This window comes from Mustela erminea, chromosome 9, assembly GCF_009829155.1.
Source record: "Mustela erminea isolate mMusErm1 chromosome 9, mMusErm1.Pri, whole genome shotgun sequence".
NCBI lineage: Eukaryota > Metazoa > Chordata > Mammalia > Carnivora > Mustelidae > Mustela > Mustela erminea.
The window spans coordinates 52,462,183-52,481,965 of record NC_045622.1 but is presented as its reverse complement, the minus strand read 5'-3'; the positions used below and the strand labels follow the sequence as shown (position 1 = coordinate 52,481,965).

The 19,783-nt window shown below is 37.1% G+C and overlaps 1 protein-coding gene across 2 annotated transcripts in view; it reads right to left on the bottom strand.

Annotated features, from left to right (window-relative positions):
- The window catches only part of RSF1 (remodeling and spacing factor 1), a 163,040-nt gene that overhangs the window by 35,225 nt on the left and 108,032 nt on the right, over nucleotides 1–19,783 (bottom strand). Inside the window, exon 6 of one of the 2 annotated variants that reach the window (XM_032358042.1) lies at nucleotides 1,362–3,118. In XM_032358042.1, coding sequence (XP_032213933.1) covers nucleotides 1,362–3,118 — 1,757 coding nt within the window. Of the gene's footprint in view, nucleotides 1–1,352; nucleotides 3,119–19,783 lie in introns of both variants that reach the window. The other variant, XM_032358041.1, reaches the window with a different exon arrangement.

The following is a 19,783-nucleotide window of genomic DNA, read 5'->3' as shown; positions in this document are numbered from 1 at the left end:
AGATGAATTTAAAAATTTTTTAAAAAATATTTTATTTATTTATTTGAGAGAGACAGAGAAAGAGAACATGAAGGAGAGAGGTCAGCAGAAGCAGACACCCCGCCGAGCAGGGAGCCCGATGTGGGACTCGATCCTGACACTCCAGGATCATGACCTGAGCCGAAGGCAGTTGCTCAGCCAACTGAGCTACCCAGGCGTCCCCGAATTAAAAATTTTTAAGGGTCAGAACTTCAAATAAAAATCCTAACAAATATTAAAATCTACTACTCAGAAAATAAGTTTATAATGTTGTAAATTTTTTACTACCTGGTTTTAATCTTTTAATTAATATTTCAGTTCATTCCTACAGTAAAGTCCCCATCAAAGACCAAAATGATTCTAACAACAGAAGGAGAAATATTTTTAAAGAATTAAAAATCTAATTTCAGGGAACAAAGGATCACTTAAATTAAAAGTAGCACTTTTAATTATAACAAACTCCTATGAACTAGCTATAGATTTGTACTAGATTTTGCTTAGAAGAGTCATAGAAAAAAGAACTCTGGTTTCTAAGACTAATGACTAAATGTGGGAAGACAGATACTCTCGTACATAGTAATGTGAGAGTATACTAATGGGGCCTTTTGGGCAGGGCAATGTGGCAACAGCTATGGAAAGTTAAAATAAACACATGCCCCCTGACCCAGCAATGCCAATTCTAGGAGTCTATTCTAAAGAAATACTCACTTATGTCCAAAAGGATCTTCAATGCAGCATTGCCTGTAATAGTGAAAAATTGGAAACAACCTAAATGTCAATCAATAAGGGAGTGATTAAATAAACTGAGGTACATCCATACTATGGAATACTATGTACCCCATCAATCACCAAAAGGTAGACTACATCTACTGACATGGAAAGAGTTCAGAGACACATTGATAAGTGAAAAATCCATAGAAAAATGAACATATTCAATCTATTTTATAAGTGAATGGGTAAATATTTATGAACATACACATGAATGTATGGAAAAAGAATGGGGAAGAGATGTATCCCAACTGTTAATAATGTTTATGCAGCATTTGGATTTTTTAATCCTACAGGTTAAATATTACCTGCATAGTTTTTTTATAAAGATAATATATATTTCCACATTGCCTGTAATAGAAAAAAAGTTTAAAAGATAACAAGATTATACAGTCTGAAATTTAGTATCTGGGGATAACTAGTGAGAAAGACATCTCGGATACAGGAATAAAGATAACTTTTTTTTAAAGTGCTCTTTATAACTTCTTTTTGGCCAAAATAAAGAGCTACACTTAGGCCAAATTATTTCTAATAAAAATTAAAACTCAGAATAGGAGAAATTTTACCTTGCTTACTTTAGAATTCGTATCCTTGTCCGTTTTTTTCAAGTTTTCTTTTTTGTCTGCTTTCTGCAAAGCTGCTGACTCTTCATCCACCTCATCTTCTCCTTCCCCTCTTTTTTTATCAGCTTTCTGGTCTCTGATCTCAGCCACTTTTGCTGTGGGTCTAGATATTCTTGGAGACCTCCTTAAAGTACGACCCACATTTGTTTTCTCTTCTTCCTTTTCTGTCTTCTCTTGCTTGGTTTCTGGTTCTAGAACTTGGGGAGGGGAATCTGGCTTCTTCTTCCTACTGGATATCCTAATTGTTAATTTGATGCCCTCTTTCTGCCTTTCAGAGGTTATCTCAGTGTTTTCTGAGGCAGCGGTTTCTTCTTCAGGAACCAGCTTATATTTAAATTTGCTTTTTTGCATAGAACCCTTTGTCTCAGAAGGATCCTCTGTGCCCGAGGTCTGGGCATTGCCCAGATGATCTGTTTCTACCCTGGTGGATTCAGAATCTTTTTTTAGAATTTCTGGGTCTGATTTTTCTAGGGGCTGACCTTCAGCAGAACTTGTGCTCTGACATTCCACCACTTCCTTTTCGGAGGCTAACTTCTCACAGTGGTCAGTCATGTTAGATGGTGCCAAAGTTTCAGCTGCCTCAGGAGAGACTGGCTTTACTGAATCTAGAGTATGCTTTGGAACCTCCTCTGGTATTGGACTCAATCGTTGTGTGTCCTTATCAAGAGAAGTCTTTTTGGACTTCTCTAACTTTTCAAGACATTCTAGAACTTGTGGGTGCTTATCCTTTTTACTTTGGGGAGACTTATCGTCAACTTTCAGGGTACAAGATTCAGTAGCAGATGAAGCAGTTTTCAAAGAGAGATCCTTGGCCATCTCAGGAGTCTCAAGAGAGATTTCCATTTCCGCAGGACCAGTTTCCTCCAACTGCCCTTTTTGATTTTGGGATTCTAAGACTGATATTGATCTGTCAGCATCTTTCTCTACAGGGACCACCTCCTTCTCAAGATCACCTGTTTTCATATTCGTTAGGACAGAATTTAAGGACTCTGCTCCATTTCCCTCAACAATGACACTTCTGTCTTTAGAGGGGCTACAGCTATCTTCTTTTGTATCATAAAACCTTGTCTCCATTTGTTCTGTCTTAAAATGTTGAGTTACCTTTTCATCACTAAGTTCTCCATTTACCAGTTGTTTCCCTTCATGACCCAAAATAGTGATTGTAGAGATCCTTTTACAAGTCTCTTCCTCTTGTTTTATTTCATCTTTCAAAAACTCTTTTGTTGGAGTAACTGATTTACACAAAGGTCCTTTGATTGGACTGTCAAAATCATCACTCAGTTTAATTTCTCGTTTTTTCAGTGGTATCTTAGCCTGCTGGTCATTTTTAAGTTTCTCAGTTTCTTCAGTAGACTTCTCAGTGATTTCCTGAGAAGACCTAACATTGCCACCAAACTCTAGCCTCTCTGGCTCTAGTTTCTCCATACTACCTTTGATATCTTTAGGATCTGCTCTAAATTCCTTTACTTCGACTTTGGTGGGTTTGACATTTTCCTTGAAGGAATCACTTTCTTCTTTGATAATCCTTTTTTCCTCACTTTCTGGCAAAGGTTTTTCTAGCTTGACTATGACCGGCAGTTTGACAAGTTCCTTTTCATCTTCTTTTTCCATTTTCACAGTAGCCTCTTCTAGAGCACTGGGTGTAGAACAGTTTTCTGAATCAACTGGCTGCTCTTCACTTTTCATCTTTTCATTTTCCTTCTGTTCCTCTAAAAATCAGAAAAAAATTTACATAAATCAAATCATTCAAGGTTATAAAATATAAAAGGGTAAATGTAATAGATTTTCCCATTTGAAATTTCCCTCTTAAAAGAAGTCTCCTGTTAATGGACATCTGACCAAAAAAGAAACATAAAGCAAAAAACAAAATACCCCAAATCTGACGGTGAAGGAAATTACCAAACCTGAAGCAAAGCTTCTAAATATTAAAAAAACACTTATTCAGAAAGATTCATGTTTCTGCTTTATACTTTTAGCTTCAGTGTTCTCAATGGAATGCAAATGTTTATACAGTTCAAATAATTTATTCAAGCTCAAGTGATGGCTCAAAAATGTGAACTAAAAATACTACATAAAACATTTCCAAAAGACCATATTTGTTTTAAAAACTGACAAATGTTCTTTCTCATAAGTCACTGAGCGCTTCATTTCATTGAGGTAACGTGAGCATGGCAGCGGAAAAATGTTTGTTTTATGCTTTACACAGATTATAAAAGTAACACAATTCTATACAGAAAATGAGACATCTGCCCATAAAGAGAGTAAAAGGTCCATAATCCTAATGCCCAGAGGCAACCACTATTACTCTTTTAGGTTACTTTGTTCTAGTCTTGTATATTTTTGACGAAGTTTCAGGATCACGGTACCCCATTTTTTTCACTGAAACACTATCACTTTCTTATGATATTTAATGCCTTTTATGAAATCAGACTTATATAGCAATCCTCAATATGGCTATATTACAATTTACTTTATCAAATGTCATTAGTGAACATTTCAGAAGTTATTATGTTACCAACTATATATTTTTATCGTCAGTTCCTCTTTTTACCTTAATTGGCTATGTATTTCCAACTTTTGTGGAGTACCTAATAGTGCAAAAAACATATTCGTAAATAGCATAATCTTTGTGAATTTCTTTTGCATTTAAAAAAAATTTTTGTTTCATTTTAAGTAGGCTCCATGCCCAGCGTGGAGCCCTATGTGGGGCCTGAACTCACAATCCTGAGATCAAGACCCGAATTGAGATCGAGAGTTGCATGTCTAACCAATCGAGCCACTCAAGTGTCCCAAGAGCATTTCTTTCAAAGGGATTACACAGATTGCACAATGTAAACCAGTACTCAGAGAATCTGAGCAGAATGTTTTCACAGAATTCATTAAATACTAATTTTACCTCTATTTCCCATCACTTCACCCTATTCTAACAACTGAAAAAACTCAGCTCTAAAGGTTGTTTTACTGGGCGCCTGGGTGGCTCAGTGGGTTAGGCTGCTGCCTTCGGTTCAGGTCATGATGCCAGGGTCCTGGGATTGAGTCCCGCATCGGGCTCTCTGCTCAGCAGGGAGACTGCTTCCCCCTCTCTCTTCCCCCTCTCTGCCTGCCTCTCTGCCTGCTTGTGATCTCTCTCTCTGTCAAATAAATAAATAAAATCTTTTAAAAAAAATGTTGTTTTACCAAAGTAGTAATTTTTACAAAAAATTTTGCACACATTATGCTAAATTGATAAACCAGAATTACAATGTATTTTGGAGGTACAAAACGGAGTCAAATCGAAGGGAGAACATGTTTTTGAAAGTAAGAATGCAGAATCTTTAACAGAGTATTTAAATTATAAATCACTACTACTTTTACTTAAGTCATGTTGCGAATACACCGTCCAAGGATCACTAAGCACCATTCAGAACCTGAAACAAAGGTCAGTATGGCTTTTCCTTCTTTACATTGTTAATGATTTCATATATACATGCCAAAAAGGAAATTAAAGACATGAAAGTAATGATTTAATCTGTGTGCCTTTTGCTACCCACTGAAAAAGCAGCCTTAGTAAATTCCTGATTATTGAGATTGGTTAGCATATCAGGAAATCTAATTAAATGAACATCTTGGTTAAGAAAAAGTAACTTTAACCTAATACTAAGGGTTTACTAAACACAGTTTAATAATTCTTCTATATGTTTTGGTTCAGAAAACAACTCAGGAACTCACTATGGTTCTGACCTGAGGTAAGACGACACTTTTTTCATTTGGCAATGATGAATGAGAAAGATCTCTTCAGTGATTTTAACTGATTCCAATTTGGTAACAACATGGCAAAATAAATTGAGGAACAACACTAGGTTCAAGGCTCCTAGGTTCGTGAATCCTAATTCACCTAGTGGGGAATTCCGCATATGTATTAAACTCTTTGATCCTCATTTCTTCAACTACAAATAAAGCAGCTGGAGTAAGTGAACTGAAAAATTATAAGTCACTGGCCTATATTTCTCCTAATCCCAAAAACCTTGGGATTTTTGTGTTTGGCTCAATTCCCTTCAGATGTAAGAACATTTACTTCTCTAGCTCCACTAGCTTACATAGATACATCGCTAAAACCGCAAAGAAAACAAAATCATGACAGAAAATGAGCCTTCAAGCACAACCATAACTGGTAAAAAGATCATTCGGGTACATAAGCATCCTTAAAAAGAAACTGTAAAAGACATGCAAATGAGTTGAAGAGATGTAAAATTTGAAGAAACAAAACTTAAGGTAAAAAACTCTCTTCAAAACTCACAATGGAGTTTTGAGCTTGGCAAACTTGAGGCAATTAAAGAGAAGTATTATCTACAGTAGGTTTTTTTTTTTTTTTTAAAGATTTTATTTATTTATTTGACAGAGAGAGATCACAAGCAGGCAGAGAGGCAGGCAGAGAGAGAGGAGGAAGCAGGCTCCCCGCTGAGCAGAAAGCCCGATGCGGGGCTTGATCCCAGGACCCTGAGATCATGACCAGAGCCGAAGGCAGCAGCCTAACCCACTGAGCCACCCAGGCGCCCCTCTACAGTAGGTTTTTAAAGCAGATTCATCCATTTACGCAACAAATACTTACTAATCACCTATTATGTGCTTTCTCAACCTGCCCAACAATAATCACTATGGAATAAAACAGTGAACGTCCTATAAAAGTTAACTGTAAAAGACATTGCTAGGCATCTGTCCAGTACAGACATACCTCTTTTTATTGGCCTTCACTTTATAGTGCTTTGCAGATACTGCATTTTGTTCAAACTGAAAGTTTTTGGCAACCTTGCATCAAGCAAGTCTATTGGCACCATTTTTCTAAAAGCATTTGCTCACTTCACGTCAGTCACATTTTGGTAATTTTCAAGCTTTTTCATTTGTTATCATGATCTGTGATCAGTGATCATTTGTTGTTACTATTACAATTGCTTTGGGGCTCCACGAACCCCATCCTTTTAAGATAGTCAACTTAAGTGATAAGTGTGTGTGTTCTGACTGCTCCACCAACTTACCATCCCCCAATCTCTCCTTCTCCTTGGGCCTTCCTATTCCCTGAGACACAACAATACCGAAATCAGGCCAGCTAATAACCTTACAACAGCCATTAAGTATTCCAGCAAAAGGAAAAGTCACACATTTCTAAAATTAAATCAAAAGTTTTAGAAATGATTAAGCTTAGTAGGGTATGTCAGAAGCCCAAACAGGTGAACAGTCAGGCCTCTTACACCAAACAGTTGGCCAATTTGTGAATTCCAAAGAAAAGTATTTGAAAGAAATTTTTAAAATGCCACTCCAGTGTGCATGAGTTAAAAAAAAAAAAAAAAAAAAAGGAGAACAGCCTTATTGCTGATTGCAGAAAGTTTTAATGGTGTGGATAGAAGATGGAAACCAGCCACAATATTCCCTTAATCCGAAGCCTAATCCACAGTAAGGCCCTAACTTGCTTCCATCCCATAAAGGGGAGAGAGAGTAAAGCGCAGAAGAAAACCTTAGAGCTAACAGAGGCTGGTTTCTGGGGTTTAAGGAAAGCAGCTGTGGAGCATAACACAGAAGTGCAAGGCGAAGCCACAAGTGCTGATGCAGAAGCTGGAGCAAGTTATCCAGAAGACACAGCTAGACAATTCATGAAGGTGGCTACGCCAAACAACAGATTTTCAATGCAGATCAAATAGACCTTCTAATGGAAAAAAACACCATCCAGGACTTCCACACTGGAAAGAAGTCAATGATAGGTTTCAAAGCTTCAAAGGATAGGCTGACTCTCATTAGGGGTTAATACAACTAATAACTTGAAGCTGAAGTCAATGTTCATCTACCATTCCGAGAATCCTAAGGCACTTAAGATTTATGCTAAATTTCCGTAAGTGGAACAACAAAGCCTGGAAGACAGAAGGTCTGTTTACACCAGGGCTTCCTGAATATTTTAAGCCCATTATTGAGACCAACTACCCATAAGAAAAGAGTCCTTTCAAAATACTGCTACTCGTGACAATGTACCTGGTAACCCCAGAGCTCTGATGGGAGATGGACAACTAGACGGATGTTGTTTTCATGCTTGTTTATACAACATCCATTCTGTAGCCCATGGATCAAGGCATCATTTCCAGTTTCAAGTCTTATTATTTAAGAAAAAACATTTCAGAAGGCTATAGCCGTCATAGACACTGTTTGCTCTGATGGATGTAACCAAAGAAAACTGAAAACCTTCTGAGGAGGATTTACTATTCTAGATGCCATGAAGAACATCTATGACTCACAGGAAAAAGTCAAAATATCAACAACAGCAGTGTGGAAGAAGCTGATCCCAGCCCTCAGGGATGATCTCATGGGGTTTAAGACTTCAGGGAGGCAACAACAGTAGATGTGGCGGAAACAGCACGAGAACTAGAATTACAAGTGGAGCCTGAAGATGGGACTGAACTGCTGTAATCTCATGATAAAACTTGAACAGATGAGGAGTGGCTTCTTATGGATGAGCAAAGAATGTGGTTTCTTGAGAAGGATTCTACTCCTGGTGAAGATGCTGTGAAGATTATTGAAATGAAACAAAGATTTTAGAATATGACATATACTTAGTTGATAAGGCAGTGGCAGGGTTTAAGATGATTGATTCCAATTTTGTGAAAGAGATTCTACTGACAGTAAAATGCTATAAAAGAGCACTGCATGCTAGAAAGAAATCACTGATGAAAGCAAGAGTCTGCTGATATGGCAAACTTCACTGCTGTCTTATACTGAAAAACTGCCATAGACACCCAGCCTTCAGCAACCACTACCCCGATCAGTCAGCATCCACACAAACATCGAGGTAAGGCTCTCCACCAGCACAAAGACTGTGACTCACTGCAAGCTCAGATGATGGTTAGCATTTCTTAGCAGTATTTTTTAATTAAGGTATGTACACTGTTTTTGTAGACACAATGCTATTGCACACTTAACAGACTACAGCATAATGTAAATATAACTTTTATAATCACTCGGAAATGAAAAATTCCTTTGATTCATTTTATTTATTGTGATATTTGCTTTACTGGGGTGGTGGGTTTGTCTGAACAAACATGTAACCAAATGCAAGCATGTCTGACACATTTTCCTTTCCTTTTGCTTTCTATTACCTTTCCTTTTCCATATTGACCAAAATTTATCCATATCCACTTAATATATATTGGGCTTGTCATCCATTGGGTGATAAAGGGGCAACTAACTCCTGCTGAGGCTTGATTTCTTTGTAATTTTCTTCTTCTAAACCAAGACTTAATTTTAAAATAGGATAGTGGTTTCAGAGTTTGCTCAAATCTTATATACCTATGATAAATTAACACAAACAGCTTAAAGAGCAAGCTGGAAACACCCACTCTAAAGCCTGAAGAAATATACTCTGTAACAGAGTAATTCTATAGACAATATACTTACATATACTAAACGGAAAAAAATAAACATGAGTATTTATTATAGCACTGCTATAAAACTGCAAAATTAGAAATAATCTAAATATCCTTCAAACAGGAAAATGAATAACCACTATATAGCAAATAACAGAAAAGAAACAAATTACATAGATCAATATGATAAATTTCAGAAATAGAATGATGAATGAAAATAGCAAGACACAAAAGGATAGGTAGTATGATAAGATTCGCAGAACTTATAAAATGCACAAAATGATGCTACAATATTGATATGGCTACATACACATGTAGCAAAATCATAAACCTAAGAATGTTTCACAGGACTGTGGCCATGCCTGGAAAACGAGAGGAAAAGAATGGAATGGAAAATGAGGGGGAAATACCTGTTTCTATAACACTTTTATTTATTTATTTATTTATTTAAAGATTTTATTTATTTATTTGAGAGAGAAACAGTGAGAGAGAGCATGAGCGAGGAGAAGGTCAGAGAGCGAAGCAGACTCCCCATGGAGCTGGGAGCCTGATGCGGGACTCGATCCAGGGACTCCGGGATCATGACCTGAGCCGAAGGCAGTCGTCCAACCAACTGAGCCACCCAGGCGTCCCTCTATAACACTTTTAATCAAAGGCAAATTTTAACAATATCTAAGTGTTCTATATTTTATACTATGTTGTTTATTTCAACATTTCTTTAAAAATGAAGAGATATGAGTCAGACAAACTTTCATGCTCTGGTGCCACTTCCACACTAGTTAGTTAGGAGACCTTGGAAAAACTATCTTTCCACATTTCTTTAGACTCTAAACTCTCTCAAAGTGAAATACAAATACCTATTGTCAAGAAATACCTATTGCCATGGGTTGCCTGGATGGCTCAGTTGGTTGAGCGACCACCTTCAGCTCAGGTTATGATCCAGGAGTCCTGGGATTGAGACCCACATCGGGCTCCCTGCTTGACAGGGAGTCTGCTTCTCCCACTGACCTCTCTCTTCTCATATTCTCTCTCTCTCACTCCCAAATAAAAAATAAATAAAATAAAAATAAATAAAAATAAAAAAAGAAAAGAAAAGAAACTGCCATGAAGGCTGCCTGGGTGGCTCAGTCTTAAGCATCTGACTCTTGGTCTCAGGTCAGGTGATGATCCCAGAGTCATGGGATTGAGCCCCAAGTTGGGGTCTGTGCTTGATGGAGTTTGCTTGAGGATTCGCTCCTCCTCTCTCTGCCCCTCCCACAATGTGTACTCTCCCCTCACCTTCTCCCGTCAAATAAATAAATAACCTCAAAGGGAGGGGAAAAAAACCAAAAGCAATTGCTGTGAGGTTTTTTTGTTTTTTTTTTTTAAATGAAGCCAATGAAGCACTCTGTCCAATATTTGGGAGCTATTATTATTATTAATTATTTGTCCCCTTCTTACCATAAACTTTAGCCACATTAGAATATGCAGTGTCCCATAAGAGACTTTTTTTTTTTTAAGATTTTATTTATTTATCCGACAGAGATCACAAGTAGGCAGAGAGGCAGGCAGAGAGAGGGGAAGGGAAGCAGGCTCCCTGCTGAGCAGAGAGCCCGATGCAGGGCTCAATCCCAGGACCATGAGATCATGACCTGAGCCGAAGGCAGCGGCTTAACCCACCGAGCCACCCAGGCGTCCCTCCATAAGAGACTCTTAATCTCACAAAACAAACTGAGGGTTGCAGAGGGCAGGGGGATGTGGAGAGGGTGGTTGGGTTATGGACATTGGGGAGTGCTATGGTGAGTGCTGTGAAGGGTGTAAGCCTGCCAATTCACAGACCTGTACCCCTGGGGCAAATAATGTTATATGTTAATAACTTAAAAAAAAAAAAAGAAAAGAAAAAGAAAATACAAATCCCAAAGATGCCATCATTGCTTAGAAAGCCATTTCTACTCTTCTTTACCTTGCAATTCCTCTTTCCCAATTTGTAAAACAATTAAAATATCAGTAACTATCCCCTATGATTGTTAATGATTACAGAAAGATGCATTCAATGATAATCATTATTGGTCATAATAATGTCATAATCATTATTATTATTACATTATTGGGAAAATCTTAAAATCTGTCAAGCCCAGTTAAACATCACTTGATTTTATGTAGTTTTTAAATTTTATTTTATGTAGTTTTATCTGAGTTTTTCCCCTCCTAAGAATTAACCACTCCCTGTCCTGTGTTTGCATCCTGTTTTCTATAGGGTTTTATAATAGCACTATTACCCCAAATTCCATTTTTTTAAAAAAATAGTTTGCATCTTAAAGATTTTATGTATTTATTTGACAGAGAGAAATCACAAGTAGATGGAGAGGCAGGCAGAGAGAGAGAGGGAAGCAGGCTCCCCGCTGAGCAGAGAGCCCGATGCGGGACTCGATCCCAGAACCCTGAGATCATGACCTGAGCCGAAGGCAGCGGCTTAACCCACTGAGCCACACAGACGCCCCCAAATTCCAATTTTTTAAAAAAGATTTTATTTACTTGGGGGGCAAGTAAAAGAGCCCTGCATCAGGCTCTCTTCTCAATGGGGTGCCTGCTTCCCCCTATCACCCTGCCTGCTTCTTTGCTTACTTGTGATCTCTCTCTGTGTCAAATAAATAAATAAAATCTTAAAAGAGAAAGATTTTATTTATTTGAAAGAGCGAGAGAGAGAGAGCATGAGCAGGGGTAGTGGCGGGGGAGAGGCAGGCTCTCCGCTGAGCAGGGAGCATGATGAGGGGCTCCATCCCAGGACTCTGGGATCATGACCTGAGAGGAAGACAGATTCTTAACCAACAGAGCCACCCAGGTGCCCCTGAAATTACAGTTACTTATTTACAAATCTCTCTTATTACTCTAACGAACTATGCCACTGTGAAGAGTTGTGATTACCTGCGGTAAGACACTCAAACATCCCCTGGTTATACTGAATAAATTGAAATGGCAATAAATTCTAGCCTTGTGTTGATAAATTACATCAACACAATTTAAGATGTAGCTTTTACTCATACAAAGTTGTCTTATACATTATGCATACTATATAACTATTTGATTTACTATTCTTCTAAATTTATATGACCAACTTACAGAGATTTTGGCAAAGACATGACACATTTAATAGCTGTTTAGGTATACTGCACTTGACGATTAATAAATACACTTATGCAAGAGACCATTTAAAAACTAAGAAAAAAAAAGAAAGGCCCTTGGGGCACCTTGGTGGCTCAGTGGGTTAAAGCCTTTGTCTTCAGCTCAGATCATGATCCCAGGGTCCTGGGATCGAGCCCCACATCGGGCTCTCTGCTCAGCAGGGAGCCTGCTTCCTCCTCTTTCTTAGCCCCTCTCTCTGTCTACTTGTGATCTCTGTCAAATAAATAAAAAAAATCTTAAAAAAAAAAATGAAAGGCCCTAAACAAAAATCGGTTATGACAGGAACAGATAATTCAAAGATGACAAAATGTACAAACTCTACTATCAATCAAAGAAATTTGAACTCAAAAAACACTACAATTTTTTTTTCCAAAAAACACTACAATTTTTAATCAAACCGAAGAGCAAAGTTTTCCTTTAGTGAGAACATTCAAAACTTCTAAGAGTATGCTGAAAGGAACATGTTCATTCACGGACAGTGTTAGTACAAACTGGTACAACTACTCAATTATCAATATTTGTTAAGTCTTTATACTCAATAATCAATATTTATCAGGTGCTTAAATTATATGTAGAACTTTCTTCTTTAAGAAATTTTTTAAAAAAGATATTTTTGAAGATGGGAAAATCCTCATAGTGAAGTAAGTACTTTTTGTACTTATTATATATATAATTGCATTTATCACATAATCTCAATTCTAATCAAATAAATAAACAACCATGCCTAAAATAAACACTGGAAAGAAAGAAATCACAATATTAACAGTGGTTTTTCCCTCTTGGTCACAAAACAATGAATAATTTTTATTTTTTGCTTTACATTTCCCCCAGTTTTCTAGAGCAAACATGTATTTTCTCTACAGTGAGATAAATTATAAGCAACCCAACTGTAAGAAACCCTGGTTTGCCCAAGACTGAGAGGTTTTCTAGGACATAGGACATGCCATGCTAAAACAGACAATCCTAGACAAGAGAGGACAGATAACTGGTCACGCTATTCTCATTCATGATGACTTGTCATTAAAATTAAGTATGTATACACTACTGTTTCTACAATGGTACTGCTAAATGTCTCTGGAACCAACTCTCATTCTGTTTATCAACCAGAGTAAAATATGTTGACCATTTTGCAAGACAGCCAATTAGGGCTTAAGGAACATTAAATGATAGCAGAGCAATGCACCACGAAAGCAACCATTCAGATTCAGCATTCATAATTTAGGTAAGCAAGTTTACATTAACCTTTTTAACATACATTCAAAATTAATTGGCAGTAAACAGGTACAACATATCTATAATGAGCAGAGATCTGTATCAGCTACTGGGGATACAGGAAGGAGTAACACTGGTAGGTATTACAATAAAGTCATGGTCACCAGCTATCTCTGAAGACACTGACACTGCCAGTAACTTTCCTACATTTCTCGAGCATTAACTATCTCGATGTTCTTCACTATCCTCACACCAGCAATCTCTCTGCTATGTCCACATTTTCAGATGATTCCATCCTCCATTTCACAGAGAAAACAGAAGCCACGAGGCAGAAGCTCCTTCCCATCACCTGACCTGTAAACCTACTCCTGTTAAAATAGAAATTTATTTTAAGCTAAGCCCAATCCTTCTACCTATGTTTTGGATTTTATCTCCTCTAGTCTACTCAGGAAGGGTTTTGTTTGTTTGTTTGTTTGTTTAAAAGATTTTTATTTTTTTATTTGAGAGAGAGCACAGAGGAAGAGGGAGAGGGAGAAGCAGATTCCCTGTTGAGCAAAGAGCCCAATTTAGAGCTCAGTCCCAGGACCCAGTGACTATGACCTAAGCCAAAAACAGCCGCTCCAATGACTGAGCAATCTAGCCCCCCAGTAAGGTTTTAACAATGTTATCATCTCACTTGTTTTAATGGAACCTCAGTAGCTGTCCTATGCCAAGTAGTTGAAAGAAGACCAAGGAGAGAAACAAGAATTGTTTGGGGATTATTTTAAGAGAATTCATGATAAAAGCTTTTCAACGTCATCTCATTTTATTCAGATTTTAAAAAACCATTCTCAATAAACCACAAGGCCCTATACAACCCCCACACCACTTTCCCCCACCTCCCACAGCCTGACCTCCCTGAGCTCCTTTCTTCCTGTATTATAATACCCCTCACTCATTCAGCTTCAGCTGTATTACTCACCTTGCTATAATACAGGAGCCAGCAAATTTATTCTGTAAAGGGTCAGATAGTAAATATTTTAGTCTATATAGCAACTACTCAACTCTACCTTTGTAGTAAGACAGCAACTATGGACAATAAGACACTAAAAGAAATGATACATTCTAACAAAAGAATAGCAGACCAGGTGGTACCTGGGTGGCTTAGGTCATAATCCCAGGGTCCTGGGATCAAGCCCCATTGGGCTTCATGCTCTCCCTTTCCTTGCACCCCTCCGTCCTACTTGTGTGCTCACAAGCACTCTCTCTCCAATGAGTAAATAAAATCTTTAAACAAAAAAGAAAGAATAGCAGGCCCTTTAGCCTGCAGTCCTTACTCTGCCAATCTTTGTCCTAACATGTTAAATAGACAATGCTTCCCCCTCAGGGACTTGCTCTAGCCAATCCTTTAGTTTTTACTCAAGTGTCACATTTTCAGTGAGTCCTTTTCTAACCCCCAATCTAAAGTTACACCCTCCCTCATCCCCCAATTATTTTACCTCCATAGCTCCTTATGATCATCTAATACACTGCATATTTACTGATTTTGTTTATTGTCTACCTCCCCATACTTTGTAAGGCTAGAATTCAATTGATTTTGCTTACAGGCTTATTCCAACTACCAAGAATAATATATGATATACAGCATGTACTCAATAAATATTTGTTGATTGCAATGAATGAATGAAATATTATAGGTAAAGTATCAACCATACTTATGAGAAGAATATATTTTTACAACTGAAATATTTTGCTTGGCAAAAAAACTTGCCATTGTAAAGATGTTGACAGATTTTACAGTTTCCAAAAGGGGCCCAAAATACTGCACTTATCAGTTGATTTTATCAGTATCATGTGCCTAATGTACAAGTAATAGGAGCTACCTACACTAACACATTGGTACAACCAATTTACTACATGCTAAAGGGATAGGAATTGGTACCAGTTTTATTTATTTATTTATTTGACAGAGAGAGAGAGAGAGCGCGCGCGCACGCAGGAACACACAAGCAGGGGGAGTAGCAGGTAGAGGGAGAAGCAGGCTCCCCACTGAGCAGGGAGCCCAGCAAAGGGCTTGATTCCAGAAGCCTGAGATCATGACCTGAGCAGAAGGCTGCCGCTTAACTAACTGAGCCACCCAGGTACCCTTGATGCCAATTCTTTTATAATTTATTTAAAAACTACACGGTAGATATCTAACAGAGGCTTTATTTATAATTAATATAACAAAATAAAGTCACACAAAACAAGTAACAGATCTTTTTTTTTTTCAGTGCAAAAAGTTGCTTTTATTAAAGCAAGGGGACAGGACCTGTGGGCAGGAAGAGCTGCGCTAGGGTTGTGAAGAGTGACTGATTATACACTTTTAAGATGGAAGAGGAGGAATAAAGGGAGTTTCCAAAATGATTTTCTTACATTAAGGAAGACTTAAAGGATCCTGGAGATCTGGCTATTGTTAAGCTAAGGTTGCTTTTTGTCTCTAGCAAGGCATCAATTTTAAGGAAGCTGTGAACTCCTTGAGGATTGTCATATTCTGCCTGTCTCAAGCACCAATCTGTCATGTCAATTAGAAACCCAGAAATATTTCTGTGGCGATCTGGAAGGCATACACAGTAAACAAATAACAGATTAATAAATTGTTAGAAGGCAAATAGGAACTAGGACCTTGCCAGCTATTTTGCAAGCCCTACACATGCCTCTTCCCAAGAATTCACTCTCCCTACCAAGAAAAACAATTAACCTGACTTTTATGTTAAGCAAGTCCTTATTTTAGTTTTACCTGTGTAATATTTTCCTTTTTCTGTCCCTTTAATTTTCTGTTGTCCCCTCCATCCTTTACTTTTCTTGAAATTATTTGTTCAAGTCACTGAATCATTTGTTCTATAATTTCTGGATGATGCTGACTGCACTCCGATGCTCCTCTGCCCTTTTTGTCCCTTGAATAGTCACTTTGATCTATAGCCTTCATCAGATTCCAGTTCAATTTTTTGCAGCAAAACTATTTCAGTGATGGTGTGTTCTTTATCAAAAGGCATTAATGTCTGATTTATTTCCCTCTTTTTGTAATGTTAACAGATACTGACGCTCTCTATCTAAAACATTTATCAGGAACTGCAGAACGGTGATATTCCCATTCTATCATTCCTTCATCAGTGACTTGCTGGAATAAATTCCATAAACTTTATGAATTCACTATTTTATTATACAGTGGTACAGTTCATATAGGAAAGGAAGGATAAGTAGTTTGCTTCTTTTCATTTATTTAACAATGTTCAAAACAATAATTTGATCATCACTGGAAATCTCCAAAGGTAACCAATTTTTCTTTTACTATCATAATGAAATCATGGATTTAAGGCATATTCATTAGGATCTCTAAATTGGCTCTTGAGTCTTTTTTTTTTTTTTTAAGTAGGCTCCATGCCTTCTGTAGAGCCTAGTGTGGGGCTTAAACTCATGACCCTGAAATCAAGACCTGGCTGAGATCAATGTTTTAGTTTGGATGATTAACCGACTGAGCCACCTAGTTGTCCTGGCCCTTGAGTCTTTTTGACATGACTTGATAACATGCATACTACCGGGAATGACAAAATGGTTCTTGGCTCATTCCCATTATGCCCCTGAATTGGTGGGAAACTTTTTCACAAATACAATCTAGGTGTTAAGGCTGATCACTACTGTTGCGTTGGACACTGTTTCTAAGTTTTTTTAGTAGATAGAACTAGTAAATACACATATATATTTTTAAAAAAAAACCTCATAAATTCATAATGCTATTTCAGTGTTTTCTTAATCTCTTTTATCTTACATTTTATAATCTACCCCCTACTCTGAGAATCTTGGTTTTAAAGGACAACATGGGTGATATAATTAAAATATTATTACTTTTTCTTTTTCATGCTAGATACAAAACATTCTCAGAAAAACAGTATTGACACCATCATCAAATTGATTTAATAAAAAGTTAAGAGTTATTTGTGTGTACTCTTCCCATTCTTTCTCCATCTGTCCTACTATAGCTCCACTGTCAAAACACATATCCATTAACGACTGAGTACACATTATCTCATTATCGGCCACTTAGATGCAGCTACATGTAACCACAAACTCAATGCTCACCCAACATTCTTTTTAAAATCTTATTTTGAGGGGCACCTGGGTGGCTCAGTGGGTTAAGCCTTTGCCTTTGGCTTAGGTCACGATCCCAAGGTCCTGAGATCGAGCCCCACATTGGGCTCTCTGCTCAGCATGCTTCCTCCTCTCTCTCTGCCTGCCTCTCCACCTATCTCTCTGCCTGCCTCTCCACCTACTTGTGATCTCTGTCAAATAAATAAATAAAATCTTAAATAAAAAAATCTTATTTTGAAATAAATTTAGACATACGGATATGTTACAAAAATAGTTCAGGTATACCTTCACACCGTTTTTCCTAAAGTTAACAACTTAGACACCTATAGTATAATTATAAAATCAGGAAATTAACAACAGTAACATACTATTAATTAAACAGATTTTATTTAAATTTTCCTCCAACGTCCTTTCCATTTAAGGATCCAGGTCTCATTTTGTTCTTGTGTTTGTTCTTGTTTCCTCCAATCTGTGACTGTTCCTCAATCTTTCCTTGTTTCTTCTGCTCTGACACAGTTACTAGGATACCTCTTAATTTTGGCTTTTAAATGTTTTCTCAATATTAGATTGAGATTATATATTTTTGACAAAAATCCCACAAAAAGAGATGCTGTGCATCACATAAGAGAATATAGGATATGTCAATGCCTAATCCTTTAGTTAAGGCATTGTTGGCTCTGGTTTTTACCATTTTTCTCCTTGTAAAAAGTAGGTGTCTTCGGGAGCCACACTGAAATTATATTAATATTCTGTTTCTCCATAAACTGCACCTTGTCTGCAACAATTATTACTGTAGAGTTTCCCTCATGGTGATTCTGTATTTCCTTCATTCCTAATCCATATCTGTCTGCAAAGAAGGCTGCCCCTTCACCTCTATTTACTTATTTACACAATTATGTACTTATATAAGTAGAGCTCATGGGCATTTGTTTAAATCTATGGTTTAATTCTATCATTGTATAAATTTGTAGCTAAAACAGTTTCTGCTTTCACTACTGAGAGCTACTTCTTATCGGCACCTGTACACTACTGACATGCCCCAATTTTTTTTGAGCATGTCCTTAGACTCTGGCATTCTATGATGTCTCAGGCTCATCTTGTATTCTCCAGAATACAGATTCTCCTGCCCAACTCCAGAATCAATCTAAGGAGCGCTGGCTTCTTTTATTGGAGAATGATATTTTGGAATAAAAATCTAGAGACTAAGAGTGCACATTACTACCAGGGTATCGTCATTCTTAAGATTCCTCTCATAAACAGAAGTAGGAAACATATATATGAATTAGTAACAAAAAAAAGAATATGTTTGTATGTATTTTGACAGCATCGACCACTGATATTATGATAGTTATTCTAGCTATCTGAAGCTCATTCACTTGAAGATTTCTAAAACAGACCACAGATATTGGTTAAGTTTATCGCAGTCTTTATTTGAAAGCCAGTTTGGCTGGACATATAATCAATCCCTGAGTTACATTTCTGTTGCCTTACATACATTATGGCATTTTATTGTATCATAAAGCATTGCTTTCAAATAGAGTGCTAGCAGTCCGATTTTCTTTCTGCTATAAGTCACATGGTCTTTTTGCCTAGATAACTAAAGGCTTTCTTCTTCAAATCCCAATAAATATGTTTTGATGTTCGTTGTTCTGGGTTGATTTTCCAAGGTACATAGTACCTTTTCAAAATGCAGTCTAACAACTTTGTTTCAGGAGGTTTTGTTAAGCAGACTTCAGTATTTTTGTCTGCTCCCTTGCTTTGGTTTTGGTTTTCTTTTTTGTGAAGACTTGTTGGATTTTCTTTCCCATCTTCAAATCCTTATCTCTTTCTGTCAAATCTTTATCTCTTTTTTCATTTCTTTTTGATTAAAAAAAAAATACACAGCTTTCCATTTCCCATTTGGCAAAGGCACTGATCCTTGAGTTTGTTCACTCTGATGTTTCTCCTGGATCTGGGAAAAATCTTGACTCTTCTGAGTTCTACAACCTATGAATTATAGTTTTCACGTTCTGTGGGAATGTCTTTAGGATAAGTGTTTATTCTTATAATCCTGTGGGATTTACTTTGATCCTTTTTAGTTGCTTATTTTTCTGTCAAATAGATAATTTTTCTAATTTCATAGCTCTAGAGTTCCCGACTTGTTATTTTTTGTGAGATATTCAAATTTAAAGTGATTTACTTAATGAGATGAATGAACCCTATTCCTTTCTCATACTTCTATTTGGAGCTTCTTTTTTGCATGCCTATACTGCCCCTGTCCTACTTAATTTGGATTCTGTTCCTAGCAGTTTGGACAAAGCTCAGTGTGGAGTTTATTCTGGAAGGGAGGTCTGGCTGGAGAAGTCTGAGAATTCCCAAGCACCCCAGAGCCCCTTTAAGACCTTAGTTTCCAATACTGTCTAGAGTTTTTAATTTTTGCTATTAATATGTTCCTTTAATGAAGAAATTTGTAGAGACTCAAAAACAATGCCACTGCCATTTTTCAAAAATTGTGAATGATAACTTCAATTT